This window comes from Coregonus clupeaformis, chromosome 10 (assembly GCF_020615455.1).
Source record: "Coregonus clupeaformis isolate EN_2021a chromosome 10, ASM2061545v1, whole genome shotgun sequence".
Taxonomy (NCBI): Eukaryota; Metazoa; Chordata; class Actinopteri; order Salmoniformes; family Salmonidae; genus Coregonus; species Coregonus clupeaformis.
Genome location: NC_059201.1, coordinates 1,939,304 through 1,961,482, shown reverse-complemented (window position 1 = coordinate 1,961,482; position 22,179 = coordinate 1,939,304). Strand labels below are relative to the sequence as shown.

General features: G+C 42.8%; 1 protein-coding gene across 3 annotated transcripts in view; it reads right to left on the bottom strand.

Annotated features, from left to right (window-relative positions):
• The window catches only part of LOC121574734 (acid-sensing ion channel 1-like), a 367,348-nt gene that overhangs the window by 51,041 nt on the left and 294,128 nt on the right, over positions 1–22,179 (bottom strand). For all 3 annotated transcript variants that reach the window (XM_041887285.2, XM_041887284.2, XM_045222811.1), the window contains one exon: positions 7,391–7,541. In XM_041887285.2, coding sequence (XP_041743219.1) covers positions 7,391–7,541 — 151 coding nt within the window. The remainder of the gene's footprint in view (positions 1–7,390; positions 7,542–22,179) is intronic.

Here is a 22,179-nt window from a genome sequence, read left to right as displayed (position 1 = left end):
TTTTGTAAAGTATCATGTATATGTTTTTGCTCTTGGTTCTTTGTTATATGGCCGAAAAGTTTGGAGAAGTGGTTTATCCATACATCTCCGTTTTGGATAGATAACTCTTCTGTTGTTGCTTGTTTAGTGTGTTCCAATTTTCCCAGGAGTGATTTGATTCTATGGATTCTTCAATCACAATGAACTGTTTTTTGTCATGCTGTTCCTTCTTTTTAATTAGTGTATTTCTGTACTGTTTTAGTGTTTCACAATAGTGAAGTCGAAAGGCTTTTTGGTTGGATATGTTTCTCCATTTCTTTCTTCGGTTTTTACATTCTTCATCAAACCATTTCTCATTGTTGTTTGTTGTCTTTGGTTTTCTGTCGGAATTTAAATTCTCTCTCTCTCTCTCTCTCTCTCTCTCTCTCTCTCTCTCTCTCTCTCTCTCTCTCTCTCTCTCTCTCTCTCTCTCTCTCTCTCTCTCTCTCTCTCTCTCTCTCTCTCTCTCTCTCTCTCTCTCTCTCTCTCTCTCTCTCTCTCTCTCTCTCTCTCTCTCTCTCTCTCTCTCTCTCTCTCTCTCTCTCTCTCTCTCTCTCTCTCTCTCTCTCTCTCATTACCAGTACCCCCCCCTCTCTCTCTCTCTCTCTCTCTCTCTCTCTCTCTCTTTTCAATTACAGCACTGGGAGCCTGACTGGAATGCCGTGTGAGCCTCTGATAAAGAAGAGAGCATCAGTCACTGCTCTTCTTGAGGAGGGATACAGAGACATTTGTGTCATTGCAAAGGGAACGCACCAGGGCCTTGAGCGGTGCCGGATGAAATGATCCTCCTTTGAAAAAGTACAGCTACAGCTCCAAAAGTATTGGGACATGGACAATTTTTTGTTGTTGTTTTGGATCCGTACTCCAGCACTTTTTGGTTTGAAATGATACAATGACTATGAGGTTAAAGTTTAAAGTGCAGACTGTCAACTTTATTTTAAGGGTACTACGGATAGTCCTGAATGAATCGTGAATAATGATGAGTGAGAAAGTTACATAGGCATAAATATCATACCCCCAAAAAATGTTTTTTACCTCCCCTGTTATTGTAATGGTGAGAGGTTAGCATGTCTTGTGGGTATGATATTTGTGAGTCTGTAACTTTCTCACTCTTCATTATTCACGATTCATTCAGGATTATCCGTAATCATGGTAGCATCCACATTCATGTAGAAGTGTTTAGAAAACATATTCTATTCTTGTTTACAATAAAAGTGACTCCAAAATGACACAATACATTATTTACCATTAATTTCTATTGAGCACGAAATTATCTGAAACACAACCAAAACAAACAGGAAATGTGACCGAGCGGCTCGATTCGGTGTTATGTAGCCTCTGCCTCTAACCCTAGGAAGCTCTTTGCCACCTTCTCCTCCCTGCTGAATCCTCCTCCTCCTCCCCCTCCCTCCTCCCTCTCTGTGGATGACTTCGTCAACCATTTTGAAAAGAAGGTTGACGACATCCGATCCTCATTCATTAAGTCAAATGACACCGCTGGTCCTGCTCACACTGCCCTACCCTATGCTTGGACTTCTTTCTCCCCTCTCTCCCCAGATGAAATCTTGCGACTTGTGACGGCCGGCCGCCCAACAACCTGCCCGCTTGACCCTATCACCTCCTCTCTTCTCCAGACCATTTCCGGAGACCTTCTCCCTTACCTCACCTCGCTCATCAACTCATCCTTGACCGCTGGCCATGTCCCTTCCGTCTTGAAGAGAGCGAGAGTTGCACCCCTCCTCAAAAAACCTACACTAGATCCCTCCGATGTCAACAACTACAGACCAGTATCCCTTCTTTCTTTTCTCTCCAAAACTCTTGAGCGTGCCGTCTCTAGCCAACTCTCTTGCTATCTCTCTCAGAATGACCTTCTTGATCCAAACCAGTCAGGTTTCAAGACTGGTCATTCAACTGAGACTGCTCTTCTCTGTGTCACGGAGGCTCTCTGCACTGCTAAAGCTAACTCTCTCTCCTCTGCTCTTATCCTTCTAGACCTATCTGCTGCCTATGATACTGTGAACCATCAGATCCTCCTCTCCACCCTCTCCGAGTTGGGCATCTCCGGCGCTGCTCACTCTTGGATTGCGTCCTACCTGACAGGTCGCTCCTACCAGGTGGCGTGGCGAGAATCTGTCTCCGCACCACGTGCTCTCACCACTGGTGTCCCCCAGGGCTCAGTTCTAGGCCCTCTCTTATTCTCTCTTTACACCAAGTCACTTGGCTCTGTCATATCGTCACATGGTCTCTCCTATCATTGCTATGCAGACGACACGCAATTAATTTTCTCCTTTCCCCCTTCTGATAACCAGGTGGCGAATCGCATCTCTGCATGTCTGGCAGATATATCAGTGTGAAGAACCTTGGCGTGCCCCTGGACAACACCCTGTCGTTCTCCGCTAACATCAAAGCGGTGACCCGATCCTGCAGGTTCATGCTCTACAACATTCGCAGAGTACGAACCTACCTTACACAGAAAACGGCACAGGTCCTAATCCAGGCACTTGTCATCTCCCGTCTGGATTACTGCAACTCGCTGTTGGCTGGGCTCCCTGCCTGTGCTATTAAACCCCTACAACTTATCCAGAACGCTGCAGCCCGTCTGTTGTTCGCCCTTCCCAAGTTCTCTCATGTCAACCCGCTCCTCCACACACTCCACTGGCTTCCAGTTGAGGCTCGCATCTACTACAAGACCATGGTGCTTGCCTACGGAGCTGTGAGGGGAACGGCACCTCCTTACCTTCAGGCTCTGATCAGACCCTACACCCAAACGAGGGCACTACGTTCATCCACCTCTGGCCTGCTAGCTCCCCGACCTCTACGGAAGCACAGTTCCCGCTCAGCCCAGTCAAAGCTATTTGCTGCTCTGGCACCCCAATGGTGGAACAAACTCCCCCACGACGCCAGGACAGCGGAGTCACTGACCACCTTCCGGAGACATTTGAAAACCTACCTCTTTAAGGAATACCTGGAATAGTATAAAGTAATCCTTCTACCCCCCCCTCCCCAACCCTCCCATAAAAAAAAAAAATGGTTGTCTCACTGGCTATCATAAGGTGAATTCACCAATTTGTAAGTGTAAATGATGTAAATGTAAATGTAAATGTAGCAAAATTTGAAATTGTGTTTCATACATTGGATAAAAATAGAGACTCCGAGCTAGAAAATTGTATATCATACACTACAGTTGAGGAACAATGGGAAAGTAATTCTACTTTGAAAGTTGATCAACTTGTAACCCTACTTTTAAGAAAATGGCCCTGGAATGTTTTGGTACACCTACTGGAGAGCTCTTCTTTGTCTTTGTCTTTGCCATTCAGCATCGTTCACACCCTCTTAAAAAATCAATTTAGTATATGTCAATCTAGCAAACCAGGCAACTAAAAGCAACTTTCTAAACATTGTTTTGGTTAGTTTCTAGCTTGTTAGCTAGCTAGCATTAAGTTAGCTGGCTAGCCAGTTCAAATAATAACCATATCATATAGCTGACAACGTATTAACTTTAGCTAAATTGTATTCATTATTACAGGAAAATAAACTCACAACAAGATCATGTTAATGGCGAGCTAATTACAGAAAATACTTTACGGTTCTGAGTGTGATGAAATAAAAGCAGGGCATTCTACCGGATATTTTTTTTACTTGGCCACTGTCTCGTTGGCCTAACGTTATATCCTAATTTGACTTTGGTGCAGGTCATGTTGTTCTTCACATTACCGTCTCTGGTAAACACACACTATATCAAATAAAATCAACGTTTATTTGTAACATGCACAGGATACAGAAGGTGTAAACAGTACAGTGAAATGGTTACTTGCATAGTGGAGTCTTTTGTTTAGACATGTAGCTAGCTAGCTAGCTAAACAATTCACCATAATCCCAACTCATAAAGTTACTACCCTGCAGGTAGCTAAAGCTAACCAACTAGGTTCAATGTTAGCTAGCTAGCTAACATTAGGCTATAACTAGCAATGCAATTGGCTCTGAGATATGAATAATATTACTACACAGATCATACACGTAACATTAGCTAGTGAGCCTGCTAGACAGAAGCATACTACATGGCAGACCAATTCAAACTCATCTCTCGGAATGTCCAGCCCATCCATTTTCTCAGCCAATCAAAATCAAATCAAATCAAATTTTAGTGGCCATATGCGCCGAATACAACAGGTGCAGACATTACAGTGAAATGCTTACTTACAGCCCTTAACCAACAGTGCATTTATTTTTAATTAAAAAGTAAAATAAAACAACAACAAAAAAGTGTTGAGAAAAAAGAGCAGAAGTAAAATAAAATAACAGTAGGGAGGCTATATATACAGGGGGGTACCGGTGCAGAGTCAATGTGCGGGGGCACCGGCTAGTTGAGGTAGTTGAAGTAATATGTACATGTGGGTAGAGTTAAAGTGACTATGCATAAATAATTAACAGAGTAGCAGCAGCGTAAAAAGATGGGGTGGGGGGGCAGTGCAAATAGTCCGAGTAGCCATGATTAGCTGTTCAGGAGTCTTATGGCTTGGGGGTAGAAGCTGTTGAGAAGTCTTTTGGACCTAGACTTGGCACTCCGGTACCGCTTGCCGTGCGGTAGCAGAGAGAACAGTCTATGACTAGGGTGGCTGGAGTCTTTGACAATTTTGAGGGCCTTCCTCTGACACCGCCTGGTATAGAGGTCCTGGATGGCAGGAAGCTTGTCCCCAGTGATGTACTGGGCCGTACGCACTACCCTCTGTAGTGCCTTGCGGTCGGAGGCCAAGCAGTTGCCATACCAGGCGGTGATGCAACCAGTCAGGATGCTCTCGATGGTGCAGCTGTATAATTTTTTGAGGATCTGAGGACCCATGCCAAATCTTTTCAGTCTCCTGAGGGGAAATAGGCTTTGTCGTGCCCTCTTCACGACTGTCTTGGTGTGTTTGGACCATGATAGTTTGTTGGTGATGTGGACACCAAGGAACTTGAAGCTCTCAACCTGTTCCACTACAGCCCCGTCGATGAGAATAGGGGCGTGCTCAGTCCTCTTTTTTTTCCTGTAGTCCACAATCATCTCCTTTGTCTTGGTCACGTTGAGGGAGAGGTTGTTATCCTGGCACCACACGGACAGGTCTCTGACCTCCTCCCTATAGGCTGTCTCATAGTTGTCGGTGATCAGGCCTACCACTGTTGTGTCGTCGGCAAACTTAATGATGGTGTTGGAGTCGTGCATGGCCATGCAGTCATGGGTGAACAGGGAGTACAGGAGGGGACTGAGCACGCACCCCTGAGGGGCCCACGTGTTGAGGATCAGTGTGGCAGATGTGTTGTTACCTACCCTTACCACCTGGGGGCGGCCCGTCAGGAAGTCCAGGATCCAGTTGCAGAGGGAGGTGTTTAGTCCCAGGATCCTTAGCTTAGTGATGAGCTTTGAGGGCACTATGGTGTTGAATGCTGAGCTGTAGTCAATGAATAGCATTTTCACGTAGGTGTTCCTCTTGTCCAGGTGGGAAAGGGCAGTGTGGAGTGCAATAGAGATTGCATCATCTGTGGATCTGTTGGAGCGGTATGCAAATTGGAGTGGGTCTAGGGTTTCTGGGATAATGGTGTTGATGTGAGCCATGACCAGCCTTTCAAAGCACTTCATGGCTACAGACGTCAGTGCTACGGGTCGGTAGTCATTTAGGCAGGTTATCTTAGTGTCCTTGGGCACGGGGACTATGGTGGTCTGCTTGAAACATGTTGGTATTACAGACTCAGTCAGGGACATGTTGAAAATGTCAGTGAAGACACTTGCCAGTTGGTCAGCACATGCTCGGAGTACACGTCCTGGTAATCCGTCTGGCCCTGCGGCCTTGTGAATGTTGACCTGCTTAAAAGTCTTACTCACATTGGCTACGGAGAGCGTGATCACATAGTCATCCGGAACAGCTGGTGCTCTCATGCATGCTTCAGTGTTGCTTGCCTCGAAGCGAGCATAGAAGTGGTTTAGCTCGTCTGGTAGGCTTGTGTCACTGGGCAGTTCGCGGCTGTGCTTCCCTTTGTAGTCTGTAATAGTTTTCAAGCCCTGCCACATCCGACGAGCGTCAGAGCCGGTGTAGTACGATTCAATCTTAGTCATGGCTAGCGGGAAGGTTCCTGTCTTTTTCTGTGGCTAAACCAACTAGGCTCGTAATTGAACAATTTTATTCATATTTACAGATGGCATACAAGTTTGTTATGAAGGCACATGAAAGTTCACATGTTCCAGAAGGCATTTCTGCCAAAAAACGCATTTTGATAAAAAAAATACATCTTTACATTCAAATGGCTCTCCTGTGAAGTAGTGACGCGCGACATATGCCTAGTTTCCTGAAACGAGTCACAAATGCCTCCTACACATTTGTAGAGTCACAAGCTTGATGTAGTCATTGCGTGCTGTGAATATGGGACCAAATACTAAACTTTTTACTACTTTAATACACATAAGTGAATTTGCCCCAATACTTTTGGACCCCTAAAATGGGGGCGACTATATACAGAAAGTGCTGTAATTTCTTAACGGTTCACCCGATATGGATGAAAAAGCCCAGCTTAACCTTATAGTCATTGTATCATTTCAAATCCAAAGTGCTGGAGTACAGAGCCAAAACAACAAAAAATGGGTCATTGTCCCAATACTTTTAGAGCTCAATGTATATATTCTGTCACTTCACTGCTATCTGTCACCATTACATTGTAAAAAAAATAATATATTTGGCCTCAATATTGGAATACCAATGGAGAATCGACGTAGAAATGCAAATCGCTACTGTATGCACGTGTTGAATTCTACATACATCACTCTGGAGACTTTTGCAGCCTCTGACTTAAAGCTACAATATGAGATTCGTTTTTCATCCCCGCCACTTATTTTGGTATTCAGCTGGGTAGATATCAAGAATTGAAATGACCATTGAACAGATTCCCACATCCCACTTGATCTAGAAGAGTCGACAATGTACCGTTTTCACTGCTACTGTGTTCCAGCTGTGTGGAGTATGAATTTCCAGATAGAGCTAGATTCATATTGAAGAGGAACATAAGTGTATTGTGAAGCTTCTGATCTCTCTCCAAGGATATTATCTCTCCTGGAAATATCAAAGATAGTTTTTTGGAGAGGTTGTTTTTATTTTACAACAGATTCATTGAGTTGATCCGAAACGGAGAGTTTGGAAATCAATTCTACATGGACTAGCTTGCTTACCTGTCTATCTGTCTCCCTTCCTTTCTTAGCTAGTAGCTAATGTTTGTTCTCTGTTGATTCTTTTGAAGTGGTTTCACGTCCACAAACACTGCCTGTTTGATGTACTTGAATACTTGACTAAATAATACAGAACTTTTTAGTGCAAGGCTCCCTCCCTCCCTCCCTCCCTCCCTCCCTCACCTGTTTCTCCCCAGACTGGCAGGTATTCATCCTGTTGGATATCCAACATCAGTTCCAGTCCGTTCCCCATCCCTCCCTTCATGGTCACCAGCAGCGGGCGGTTATCTTGGCCAGAGTTGAACGTGTAGCACTTCCCATAACGGGTGAAGATCTGAAACCAGAAGAAGAAGGCCAAGGGGTGTCAATCAGCAATATATGATGAAGAACAAAGCAATGTCTGTGTCTCAAATGGCAACCTATAAAGGGCAGTACTTTTGACCTGAGCCACACCCTATTCCCTATTTAGTGAACTTCTTTATGGGTAATAGTAGTGCAATATATAAGGAATAGCCTGCATGCCATTTGGGATTTGTCCAATTAAATGTTGGGCTCTTCAGCCCACTGAACCCTTGGGGTCTAATACATGAGTATCTGTGTAGAGAGCAAACTTTATCTACCAGAGAACAGCGACTTTACAACAACAACAACAACAACAACATCACTTGATGGGTAGACAAGTACACCAAACTGTGGCAACAGCATCTCTGCTAAGATTATTGCGGCAACTCTTTGATCCCAAACACACAGAGAGACTCATCCTAAATGTGTTATCAAAATGCCTTTTAGTGACTGTAAAAGAGAGCACACACACACACACACACACACACACACACACACACTGGCATCATGCTACACAAGCAGCCCAGAGGTCATTAGCTGATTCAGGGACAATGTTACAGTTGGAACAGCCAACAGCGGACCAACAGGAGTGTAACAGTGGAAGTAACACAACATGGTGGGTAGGCCTCCTCAGACATGATTGGTCACTTTAAATACATCAGGAAAAGGCAGGGGCCAGGCTACAACATCTAATGTTCCTCTGCGTCAAGGAACCGGATTACAGGTGCATCCCAAATGGTACCCTATTCCCTACATAGTGCACTACCTTTTGTACAGAGCCCTATGGGTCCTGGTCAAAAGTAGTGCACTATAAAGGTTATATGGTACCATTTGGGACCCCATCCCAATACTCTCAGAAAGCTAAGAGCTCAAAGTATCTAATCATCATTATTTACATTTGACATTTAAGTCGAACAATTTTTCTCTCTCTCTGTCGTATGTAAAGAATGTTGTCTCTTATGAAGGGCATCTTATAGCAGTTTAACAAAGGTTGAGATAAATATCCATGTTTTGCATGTATTGATTCTTGGTCGACTTGATGGAGTCAACAACAGGGCCCTGCTGTATTTCAAACCGCTAAGATACACAATACTCAAGGAAGGACAGAATTATTTGAAGGGTGATGTAACACCTCAAATGGAAGTATTTGTGGCAAAAATGATTGATTCTGATGCAGCTTTTCTGAAAATCTGAACTGTAACGTGACAAATAAAAATATACATCCTTTACACAGTAAGTCAGACATTGGTACTGAAACCCCTTAACCCTCATAAGACAAATGAGGGGGGGACGACTCCAGAGCAGAGAAACATCAATAAAAACAGAAGACACTCATGTCATTCTTTAGTGTTTCCTTCCCGGAATATTATCACATTCATGATTATCATTTTGGCTCGGCAGCATAAGGAAGGGTGTATATGTGTCTCTATATAGTGCACTACTTGTCAATAGTGCCCATTTGGGCTATGGTCAAAAGTAGTGCACTATTGCATACACACAACAACAAAAAAATGTATGCACGCATGACTGTAAGTCGCTTTGGATAAAAGCATCTGCTAAATGGCATATTATTATATTATTATTATTATTATTATTATTATTATTATTATATAGAGTAGGTTACTATTTGGGACGCACGGCAAGAAAACATGGACCTACTCAACTGGGTCAAGGGTGGATGTACGAAACACACAAAAAGACAAACCACACCACCCACAAGAAAAGGTCAGTACTTTTAATTCTCATAACTACAATAGAGACAGTGTTTTCCACCACTGAATGAATAGCCAAACCAGCTAGCCAGATGAAGAGGAGTTCTTTTCACTAACCAGACAGACAGGCATCTTTTCCTCCCTGTTGATCACAAGAAGCCATTAATGCCTGACTGCAGCTGAAATGGAAACTTGAACAGAATGATCTCCTGCTGCTATTAAAATGTTAATGTGTAATACTCTTTGAGTCTATGGTCAGTCAGGAATCAGGAAGAGCTGCAGTTGTATAAGACAGTTTTAATTAAGAGCTCATCCAGAGAGAAAAAGGTGTGAGAAGGAGAGAGAGAGTGAAGGGGTGAGTGAGTGAAGGAGAGAGAGAGAGTGAATGAGTGAGAGAGTGAAGGGGTTAAATACTGAAGGGGTGAAAGACTGAGAGAAATAATGAGTTCCTTTGAACGGGGTAGGTGCCAGGCGCACCGGTTTGTGTCAAGAACTGCTACGCTGCTGGGTTTTTCACACTCAAGTTTCCTGTGTGTATCAAGAACGGTCCACCACCCAAAGGACATCCAGCCAAGTCGACACAACTGTGGGAAGCATTGGAGTCTACATGGGCCAGCATCCCTGTGGAACACTTTCGACACCTTGTAGAGTCCATTCCCCGACTAATTGAGGATGTTCGGAGGGCAACATACCAACTAGCCTACCAGAGAAAGTGAATATGAAAACCCACACAGCCTTGTGAAGAATGACTTATATAGACACAGCATTCTCTCTCTCTCTCTCTCTCTCTCTCTCTCTCTCTCTCTCTCTCTCTCTCTCTCTCTCTCTCTCTCTCTCTCTCTCTCTCAAATGAATAATTCAAAGAGTTCCTAAGTGTGTGGTGAGCTCGAGGCTATTCTACACAAAACAATCCAAGGAAACCACTCTGTCAAGCTGTTGGCTATAGCTGCCAGCCAGGGAGGACTCTTTTCTCCTCATTGAGTCTTAGATCAGCAGAGCCACAAAAGGTAGCCTGATCCCAGATCTGTTTGTGCTCAGATCAACAGAGCCATAAAAGGTAGCCTGATCCCAGATCTGTTTGTGCTCAGATCAACAGAGCCATAAAAGGTAGCCTGATCCCAGATCTGTTTGTGCTCAGATCAACAGAGCCATAAAAGGTAGCCTGATCCCAGATCTGTTTGTGCACTTGCCCCTTGCTGACTCTATTGAGGACCTTGTCCGGCTGAACAGGACATGTCTGACATGACAATGAGTGACAAACACACTGGCGCTCAGGCCACCTAGTACATACCACAAAGGACTGAGGCCCTGTACCATTTTAATTTACTGGACATTTGAGAAATGTACCGGACCCATATCCATTGGGTGAGTAACCTGATTAGGGCGTCCACCCACGGTGCTCCGAATGACAGAAATCACATTTAGATTATGGTCATTCATATTAACAGAGCATGGAAGTCGATGTGCGGTCCTTGTTACCGAATTCTGATCCACACTGAAGATGTTAGAATAACTGTCGACATTTACATTTCCTCAGCCAACAAGACGAATAACGAACAGCAACATCACTAGCCTGTGTCAATCTACTATCCCCCATAGTAGAAAAGTTGACCTACTCTATTGGTCAGCTTGTCGAGAGAAACATAGCCTATTCCAAACAGACTCTGGGCCAGTTGTTGGACGATAGATCCCAAATTCATACAACCAATAGTCCTAGGCTACATAAAATAAACATTAAAAAGCAACGAGTCTGGTGCAACAGATCAGAACATGTATCTTAAAATGTTGATAAACTATTATTTCTTCACATTATAAGCGCAGCAATGCGTACAAGGCAGTAGGCTACGCTAGGGTTGAAAAGGCGGGAACCCGGTTACCGAGATTTACCGGAATTTACAGCCCAAAACCACTCCCGGGATACATAACTGCGAGAAACCAGTAAATTATAATACATTATTTATATGAACAGCATGGCGGGAAATGGAACTGTTGAATTATATGCAATGTTTAAATCTGGCTTCTCTTCGGCCTCTGCATGATGAATTAACTCTCAGTGGGGACATACCCATCTCAGTATGGAGCGCAGTAACGTGTTTCTTGTGACGGGTAGGCTTACATTTACTGCAGCACAGCCTATATGCTACAGTATTATAAAGACCGAATACGCGTATCATTTACCCATCTCCATCTGGCTTTTGGGGGTCACCTTGTTTTTTTTTTTTGTAAAGAGATCTTTTTATTTATTGCATCTGCTGAGTTTTAAAAACAGCCTAATACTCGAATATCGTTGCTTTAAATCAGTGCATGCGCGAGCACTCTCTCGCAGACCTTCTCTCTCTCTCCATCAACTCCATTCAAATTGCATCCAAAATAGATAATCATGTTCTATATTGATATATAGCCCTATATATAGATATCCTAGCCTACCGCTTTCAGGTAATACATTCAATGCAGAATTAGCCTTATATTTAGCTAATTAATTATGTGTTATGCATAATAAGCTTCTAATTTACAGCCTCTGTCTCTTGCGCAATACGCAAGCACCAGTGCTCTGCTGGCCTCTCTCCTTAAAAAACGCTCCTTTAGAGTCCCATGCAGGAAAAGCTAGACTAGAATAGCTTGTTGGACATAATTTTTTTTTAGCATTTCTTATACCAATAGACTATTCGAAGAGGGACGCAAGCTCTTTTTTGCTGAACGTTAAATACAGCAGCCAATAGAACTCACGGGTAGTTTGAGAAGAAGAGCGAACGCGCGAAGGCGGTAGGCTATAGCAGTTATTTATTCAGACCCGTAACCATTCAATCTTCGTGAAGAGAAGTGAAGGCCTTCTGCATCTCATTCTAGTCCTATTATTATTCAAGGACGTCATTAGAATGATGAAGATAAGGACAACTAAATGTATTTCATTTAACTGTTGAAAGCGAGGAAGGAATGAAGCAACAATAGAGAGAGAAAGAGGAGGTAGGCTAATAACATTAGGGGAAATATTATGAAAGATAAATATGCGTCAGCCGACTAATTATACAAATAGGCCCTAATATATTTCAAAAATTAAAAACAAAAAGCCTATACGTGTAACTTTGTAGGTTGCACGTGCTGCACCAGAATCGCATGTTCTCTTCTGCTTTATCATGGTTTGAATGATGTGTGTAATTCCAGTCCATATAATACAGTGTAATACAGTACAGTACAGTAAAACAGTTCACACTCCAAAAAGACTGGAGCTAAGAGAGCATATATGTTTTTCTGTCGTGCATAATGTGCAGTAGCCTATATCATACAGTACCAGTCAAAAGATTGGACACACCTACTCATTCAAGGGTTTTTCTTTATTTTGACTATTTTCTACATTGTAGAATAATAGCGAAGACATCAAAACTATGAAATAACACATATGGAATCATGTAGTAACCAAAAATTGTTAAACAAATCTTCTTCAAAGTAGCCACCCTTTGCCTTGATGACAGTGTAGTGTCTAAACAGTTTATGACTTTGCTGACGTTTGCAAATGGTGTGTTAGAGGAAGTTGACTCAGCTGGTGGAAGCATCTGGAAAGCATTACTATAGGGGCCCCCTAAAACAGAGGAAGTCTGTTATGTGAAGGCCTGGGATTGGTTTATGGGAGAACCACCCATATCATGTTACAGATTATAAATACCATGGTTGGAACAAAGGACGGAGAGGAACAACATATTAGAGATTGGGGCAGTTGTTCTCCAGATGTCTGCAGGAGTCTGTAAATTGACGCTGAAATATTTGATGTAATAAACTATTATAATCAAGGACAGTGTCAGCGGATTTCTTGTCATCACAGCATAATTAGCATCGTTATCATCGACACTACAACAGCTTTTCACACTCTTGGCATAGAAAGAGGGGAGATCTAATGTGCAACAACTAGCATGCGTTGCTATGACTAGGACTGTGTCTTTGGCTACTGGACAATGAAAGAAAGTTGATATAAAATAATTGCCTCCATGGATATGATCTGATTTTGGCTAGGCTACTTTGAAGCATGGTAAGACATGCCTTATAATATGTAGTAAAACATTCAGGTTTCAAACGTGTTTTCAAAATTGCATACTGCCTCCAGCTCATTGCAAAGTGGTGTGTTACGTGCTGATGAAGCCTGTCTTCCGTTATCTATGCATTTTGCTGTTTGAGATTCTGTAGCAGCAGCTCTTGCGCTGTCTGACAGATTTCCCACTCAAAGGCAAACCCTAACACTAACCCTAACTCTGTACGCTGTACGAGTTAAATAAGATACAGTTGAAGTCGGAAGTTTACATACACTTAGGTTGGAGTCATTAAAACTCGTTTTTCAACCACTCCACAAATTTCTTGTTAACAACCTATAGTTTTGGCAAGTCGGTTAGGACATCTACTTTGTGCATGACACAAGTAATTTTTCCAACAATTGTTTACAGACAGATTATTTCACTTATAATTCACTGTATCACAATTCCAGTGGGTCAGAAGTTTACATACACTAAGTTGACTGTGCCTTTAAACAGCTTGGAAAATTCCAGAAAATGATGTCATGGCTTTAGAAGCTTCTGTTAGGCTAATTGACATCATTTGAGTCAATTGGAGGTGTAACAGTGGATGTATTTCAAAGCCTACCTTCAAACTCAGTGCCTCTTTGCTTGACATCATGGGAAAATAATAAGAAATCAGCCAAGACCTCAGAAAATAAATTGTAGACCTCCACTAGTCTGGTTCATCCTTGGGAGCAATTTCCGAAAGCCTGAAGGTACCACGTTCATCTGTACAAACAATAGTACACAAGTATAAACACCATGGGACCACGCAGCCGTCATACCGCTCAGGAAGGAGACGTGTTCTGTCTCCTAGAGATGAACGTACTTTGGTGCGAAAAGTGCAAATCAATCCCAGAACAACAGCAAAGGACCTTGTGAAGATGCTGGAGGAAACAGGTACAAAAGTATCTATATTCACAGTAAAACGAGTCCTATATCGACATAACCTGAAAGGCCGCTCAGCAAGGAAGAAGCCACTGCTCCAAAACCGCCATAAAAAAGCCAGACTAAAGTTTGCAACTGCACATGGGGACAAAGATTGTACTCTTTGGAGAAATGTCCTCTGGTCTGATTAAACAAAAATAGAACTGTTGGGCCATACTGACCATCGTTATGTTTGGAGGAAAAAGGGGGATGCTTGCAAGCCGAAGAACACCATCCCAAACGTGAAGCACGGGGGTGGCAGCATCATGCTGTGGGAGTGCTTTGCTGCAGGAGGGACTGGTGCACTTCACAAAATAGATGGTATCATGAGGAAGGAAAATTATGTGGATATATTGAAGCAACATCTCAAGACATCAGTCAGGAAGTTAAAGCTTGGTCGCAAATGGGTCTTCCAAATGGACAATGACCCCAAGCATACTTCCAAAGTTGTGGCAAAATGGCTTAAGGACAACATAGTCAAGGTATTGGAGTGGCCATCACAAAGCCCTGACCTCAATCCTATAGAAAATATGTGGGCAGAACTGAAAAAGCCTGTGCGAGCAAGGAGGCCTACAAACCTGACTCAGTTACACCAGCTCTGTCAGGAGGAAAAGGCCAACATTCACCCAACTTATTGTGGGAAGCTTGTGGAAGGCTACCCGAAACGTTTGACCAGAGTTAAACAATTTAAAGGCAATGCTACCAAATACTAATTGAGTGTATGTAAACTTCTGACCCACTGGGAATGTGATGAAAGGAATAAAAGCTGAAATAAATCATTCTCTCTACTATTATTCTGACATTTCACATTCTTAAAATAAAGTGGTGATCCTAACTGACCTAAAACTGAGAATTTTTACTAGGATTAAATGTCAGGAATTGTGAAAAACTGAGTTTAAATGTATTTGGCTAAGGTGTATGTAAACTTCCGACATCAACTGTACATAACAAATGTACACGTCCAATTTCATTCCACTAAATTATGCAAATTAATCTATAGACCGATAAGCATGACCAGTCTAATGTACAGTGCGTTCGGAAAGTATTCAGACCCCTTGACTTTTTCCACATTTTGTTACGTTACAGCCTTATTCTAAAATGGATTAAATGGTTTATTTTTCCTCATCAATCTACATACAATACCCCATAATGATGAAGCAAAAACATTATTTGTTTTACTTTTACAAATGTATTAAATATAAAAAAATCACATTTACATAAGTATTCAGACCCTTTACTCAGTACTTTCTTGAAGCACCTTTGGCAGCGATTACAGTCTCGGGTCTTCTTGGGTATGACGCTACAAGCTTGGCACACCTGTATTTGGTGAGTTTCTCCGATTCTTCTCTGCAGATCCTCTCAAGCTCTGTCAGGTTGGATGGGGAGCGTCGCTGCACAGCTATTTTCAGGTCTCTCCAGAGGTGTTCAATTGGGTTCAAGTCTGGGCTCTGGCTGGGCCACTCAAGGACATTCAGAGACTTGTCCCGAAGCCTCTCCTGCGTTGTCTTGGCTGTGTGCTTAGGGTTGTTGTCCTGTTGGAAGGTGAACCTTCACCCCCAATGTGAGGTCCTGAGCCCTCTGGAGCAGGTTTTCATCAAGGATCTCTCTGTACTTTGCTCCGTTCATCTTTCCCTCGACCCTGACTAGTCCCCCAGTCCCTGCCGCTGAAAAACATCCCCACAGCATGATGCTGCCACCACCATGCTTCACCGTAGGAATGGTGCCAGGTTTCCTCCAGACGTGACACTTGGCGTTTAGGCCAAAGAGTTCAATCTTGGTTTCATCAGACCAGAGAATCATGTTTCTCATGGTCTGAGAGTCCTTTAGGTGCCTTTTGGCAAACTCCAAGCGGGCTGTCATGTGCCTTTTACAGAGGAGTGGCTTCCGTCTGGCCACTCTACCACAAAGGCCTGATTGGTCGAGTGCTGCAGAGATGTCTTCTGGAAGGTTCTCCCATCTCCACAGAGGAACTCTGGAGCTCTGTCAGTGACCATCGGGTTCTTGGTCACCTCCCTGACCAAGGCCCTTCTCCCCCGATTGCTCAGTTTGGCCGGTCAGCCAGCTCTAGGAAGAGTCTTGGTGGTTCCAAACTTCTTCCATTTAAGAATACTGGAGGCCATTGTGTTCTCTGGGACTTTCAATGCTGCAGACATTTTTTGGTACCCTTCCCCAGATCCGTGCCTTGACACAATCCTGTCTCAGAGCTCTACGGACATTTCCTTCGACCTCCTGGCTTGGTTTTTGCTCTGACTTTCACTGTGAACTGTGGGACCTTATATAGACAGGTGTGTGCCAAATAATGTCCAATCAATTGAATTTACCACAGGTGGACTCCAATCAAGTTGTAGAAACATCTCAAGGATGATCAATGGAAACCGGATGCACCTGAGCTCAATTTCGAGTCTCATAGCAAATGGTCTGAATACTTAAATTTCTAAAAACCTGTTTTCACTTTGCCATTATGGGGTATTGTGTGTAGATTGATGAGGAAAACAAATAATTTAATCAATTTTAGAATAAGGCTGTTACCTAACAAAATGTGGAAAAAGGGAAGGGGTCTGAATACTTTCTGAATGCACTGTATTTCCATCGACTGGTATTTCAATCAATGAGTAGGTTAAAAAGCTTTCTTTTCTAAATATTTTTATTTTCTGGACAATTGGCCAGCACCAATTTTATTTATTGGCTTAAAATATATATTGGCCAAAAGCTGGCTATTAACGGCTAACGAAACCCCGCCCTGGACATACATGGGCATGGGAAACATATGTTTACAAGTGAAATAGATAATAAACAAAAGACAAATAAACAAGGGAAATAAACAATGAAAAAGTAAAACAGTAAACAAAAGTTATATTATTGGCTATGTACAGTGTTGTAACAATGTGCAAGTAGTTGAAGTATGAAAGGGAAAATAAATAAACAGATAAATATAGGTTGTATTTACAATGGTGTTTGTTCTTCACTGGTGCCCTTTTCTTGTGGCAACATGTCACAAATCTTGCTGCTGTGATGGAACACTGTGGTTTTTCACCCAGTAGATAAGGGAGTTTATCAAGATTGGATTTGTTTTCGAATACTTTGTGGGTCTGTGTAATCTGAGGGAAATATGTGTCTCTAATATGTTCATAAATTTGGCAGGAGGTTAGGAAGTGCAGCTCAGTTTCCACCTCATTGTGTGGGCAGTGTGCACATAGCCTGTCTTCTCTTGAGAGCCAGGTCTGCCTACGACGGCCTCTCCCAATAGCAAGGCTATGCTCACTGAGTCTGTACATAGTCAAAGGTTTCCTTCATTTTGGGTCAGTCACAGTGGTCAGGTATTCTGCCACTGTGTACTCTCTGTTTAGGGCCAAATAACATTCCAGTTTGCTCTGTTTTTGTTGTTGATTCTATCCAATGTGTTAAGTAATTATCTTTTTGTTTTCTCATGATTTGGTTGGATCTAATTGTGTTGTTGTCCTGGGGCTTTGTGGGGTCTGTTTGTGTTTGTGAACAGAGTCCCAGGACCAGCTGGTAGAGGGGACTCTCTCCAGGTTTATCTCTCTGTAGGTGATGGCTTTGTTATGGAAGGTTTGGGAATCACTTCCTTTGTAGGTGTTTGTGTTTGCTATTTTCTGGATTTAGATAATTAGCAGGAATTGTCCTAATGCTCTGCATGCATTATTTGATGTTTTACGTTGTACACAGCGGATGTTATTGCATAATTCTGCATGCAGAGTCTCAATTTGTTGTTTGTCCCATTTTGTGAATTCTCGATTGGTGAGCGGACCCCTGACCTCACAACCATAAAGGGCAATGGGTTCTATAACTGAATCAAGTATTTTAAGCCAGATCCTAATTGGGATGCCAAATGTTATGTTCCTATTGATGGCATAGAAGGCCCTTCTTGCCTTGTCTCTCAGATCGTTCACAGCTTTGTGGAAGTTACCTGTGGTGCTGATTTTTAGACTGAGGTACAGTGGCTTGCGAAAGTATTCACCCCCCTTGGCATTTTTCCTATTTTGTTGCCTTACAACCTGGAATTAAAATTGATTTTTGGGGGGTTTGTATCATTTGATTTACACAACATGCCTACCACTTTGAAGATGCAAAATATTTTTTCTTGTGAAACAAACAAGAAATAAGACAAAAGAAACAGAAAACTTGAGTGTGCATATCTATTCATCCACCCCCCCCAAAGTAAATACTTTGTAGAGCCACTTTTTGCAGCAATTACAGCTGCACGTCTCTTGGGGTATGTCTCTATAAGCTTGACACATCTAGCCACTGGGATTTTTGCCCATTCTTCAAGGCAAAACTGCTCCAGCTCCTTCAAGTTGTCCCAACTTTGTCCCTGACCTGTTTGGAGAGCTCCTTGGTCTTCATAGTGCCACTTGCTTGGTGGTGCCCCTTGCTTAGTGGTGTTGCAGACTCTGGGGCCTTTCAGATCAGGTGTATATATACTGAGATCATGTGACAGATCATGTGACACTTAGATTGCACACAGGTGGACTTTATTTAACTATGTGACATCTGAAGGTAATTGGTTGCACCAGATCTTATTTAGGGGCTTCATAGCAATGGGTGTGAATTCTTTGAAAACATTTTTTTTTTTCATTCCACTTCACCAATTTGGACTATTTTGTGTATGTCCATTACATGAAATCCAAATAAAAATCAATTTAAATTACAGGTTGTAATGCAACAAAATAGGAAAAACGCCAAGGGGGATGAATTATTTTGCTAGGCACTGTAGGTATAGTTTTTTGTGTGCTCTAGGGCAACGGTGTCTAGATGGAATTTGTATTTCTGGTCCTGGCAACCTGACCTTTTTTGGAACACCATAATTTTTGTCTTACTGAGATTTACTGTCAGGGCCCAGGTATGACAGAATATGTGCAGAAGATCTACACTAGGTGCTGCTGTAGGCCCTCCTTGGTTGGGGACAGAAGCACCAGATCATCTGCAAACAGTAAACATTTGACTTTAGAGTCTAGTAGGGTGCTGCAGACTGTTCTAGTGCCCTCACCAATTAATTGATATATATGTTGAAGAGGGTGAGGTTCAAGCTGAATCCCTGTCTCACCCCACGGCCCTGTGGAAAGAAATCTGTGTTCTTTTTGCTAATTTTAACCACACACTTGTTGTTTGTGTACATGGATTTTATAATGTAATATGTTCTCCCTCATTTGTCTAGCAGACCCTTATGCCAAATTTAGTCAAAAGCTTTTTTTAAATCAACAAAGCATGAGAATACTTTGCTTTTGTTTTGTTTGTTTGTCAGTAAGGGTGTGCAGGGTGTATACGTGGTCTGTCATACGGTAATTTGGTAAAACGCTAATTTATCATTTGCTCAGGACATTGTTTTCACTGAGGAAATGCAGGAGTCTGCTGTTAATGATAATGCAGAGGAGTTTACCAAGGATGCTGTCGACGCATATCCTACGGTAGTCATTGGGGTCGAATTTGCCTCCACTGTTGTGGATTTGGGGTGATCAGACCTTGGTTCAAAATATTGAGGAAGATGCCAGAGATGAGGATGATGTTAAAGAGTTTAAGTATAGCCAATTGGAATTTCTCTCTCTCTCTCTCTCTCTCTGAACAGAGAATCAATGGATATGTCCCTAGGACAGGAAGGGAGAGGGCTGGGAGTTAAGTATGTTTTAAAGTGAGACAAGGTGATAGATAAGGGCTGATGTACCAAACCTAAATGAGACCGAGGAAGGTGGCAGTGGGAGTGTTCCTTTTCATTCAACAACAGTCAATATCCTGGACCTTGCACCTGCTCTCTCTCTCTCTCTCTGTCTCTCTCTCTCTCTTTCTGTGTGTGCGTACATAGGTGCATGTGTGTGTGTGTGTGTGTGTGAGAGTGCAAGACTCCCTGCCTGCCTTTACTCTGTGACTAAAAAACTGGGCTCAGCCACTCACACCATCAGCTCTCTAGAGCTCACTCCCTGAGGCCAAGTAGCACCTCGTTGACTCTCCAAACCAACCATTACATTTCCCAAACAAATTTGTCTTAAAATGGGCCCCATTTGGTTAGTTACTGGCCACATTAATGGCTTTCAACTGTGGGAACAAACTAGTTAGTCAGAGAAAATGGGCCCCAAATACAAAATACAGTGGGGAGAACAAGTATTTGATACACTGCCGATTTTGCAGGTTTTCCTACTTACAAAGCATGTAGAGGTCTGTAATTTTTATCATAGGTACACTTCAACTGTGAGAGACGGAATCTAAAACAAAAATCCAGAAAATCACATTGTATGATTTTTAAGTAATTAATTTGCATTTTATTGCATGACATAAGTATTTGATCACCTACCAACCAGTAAGAATTCCGGCTCTCACAGACCTGTTAGTTTTTCTTTAAGAAGCCCTCCTGTTCTCCACTAATTACCTGTATTAACTGCACCTGTTAGAACTTGTTACCTGTATAAAAGACACCTGTCCACACACTCAATCAAACAGACTCCAACCTCTCCACAATGGCCAAGACCAGAGAGCTGTGTAAGGACATCAGGGATAAAATTGTAGACCAGCACAAGGCTGGGATGGGCTACAGGACAATAGGCAAGCAGCTTGGTGAGAAGGCAACAACTGTTGGCGCAATTATTAGATAATGGAAGAAGTTCAAGATGACGGTCAATCACCCTCGGTCTGGGGCTCCAGATCTCACCTCGTGGGGCATCAATGATCATGAGGAAGGTGAGGGATCAGCCCAGAACTACACGGCAGGACCTGGTCAATGACCTGAAGAGAGCTGGGACCACAGTCTCAAAGAAAACCATTAGTAACACACTACGCCGTCATGGATTAAAATCCTGCAGCGCACGCAAGGTTCCCCTGCTCAAGCCAGCGCATGTCCAGGCCCGTCTGAAGTTTGCCAATGACCATCTGGATGATCCAGAGGAGGAATGGGAGAAGGTCATGTGGTCTGATGAGACAAAAATAGAGCTTTTTGGTCTAAACTCCACTCGCCGTGTTTGGAGGTAGAAGAAGGATGAGTACAACACCAAGAACACCATCCCAACCGTGAAGCATGGAGGTGGAAACATCATTCTCTGGGGATGCTTTTCTGTAAAGGGGACAGGACAACTGCACCGTATTAAGGGGAGGATGGATGGGGCCATGTATCGTGAGATCTTGGCCAACAACCTCCTTCCCTCAGTAAGAGCATTGAAGATGGGTCGTGGCTAGCTCTTCCAGCATGACAGCGACCCGAAACACACAGCCTGGGCAACTAAGGAGTGGCTCCGTAAGAAGCATCTCAAGGTCCTGGAGTGGCCTAGCCAGTCTCCAGACCTGAACCAAATAGAAAATCTTTGGAGGGAGCTGAAAGTCCGTATTGCCCAGCGACAGCCCCGAAACCTGAAGGATCTGGAGGTCTGTATGGAGGAGTGGGCCAAAATCCCTGCTGCAGTGTGTGCAAACCTGGTCAAGACCTACAGGAAACGTATGATCTCTGTAATTGCAAACAAAGGTTTCTGTACCAAATATTAAGTTCTGCTTTTCTGATGTATCAAATACTTATGTCATGCAATAAAATGCAAATTAATTACTTACAAAATCATACAATGTGATTTTCTGGATTTTTGTTTTAGATTCCGTCTCTCACAGTTGAAGTGTACCTATGATAAAAATTACAGACCTCTACATGCTTTGTAAGTAGGAAAACCTACTAAATCGGCAGTGTATCAAATACTTGTTCTCCCCACTGTATATTTCTTTATCAGAGTTGAGTTGACATGAAAAATAAATGCAGTACATTCCATCTGTTTGTTGCATTATTTTGTTAAATGCCCACATCCTATCCTGCGTTATGATGCTTCACATCTAGCTTTCATTTTAAAATACCATTAAAACTAAAACCACATTCAATGGGTGGCACACGCTGAGTCTCTACACGACTTCACTGTATGATAGATAGCAGTAAATGGAACTGGAGATTGCCAATGGTGTTAATGCTGTA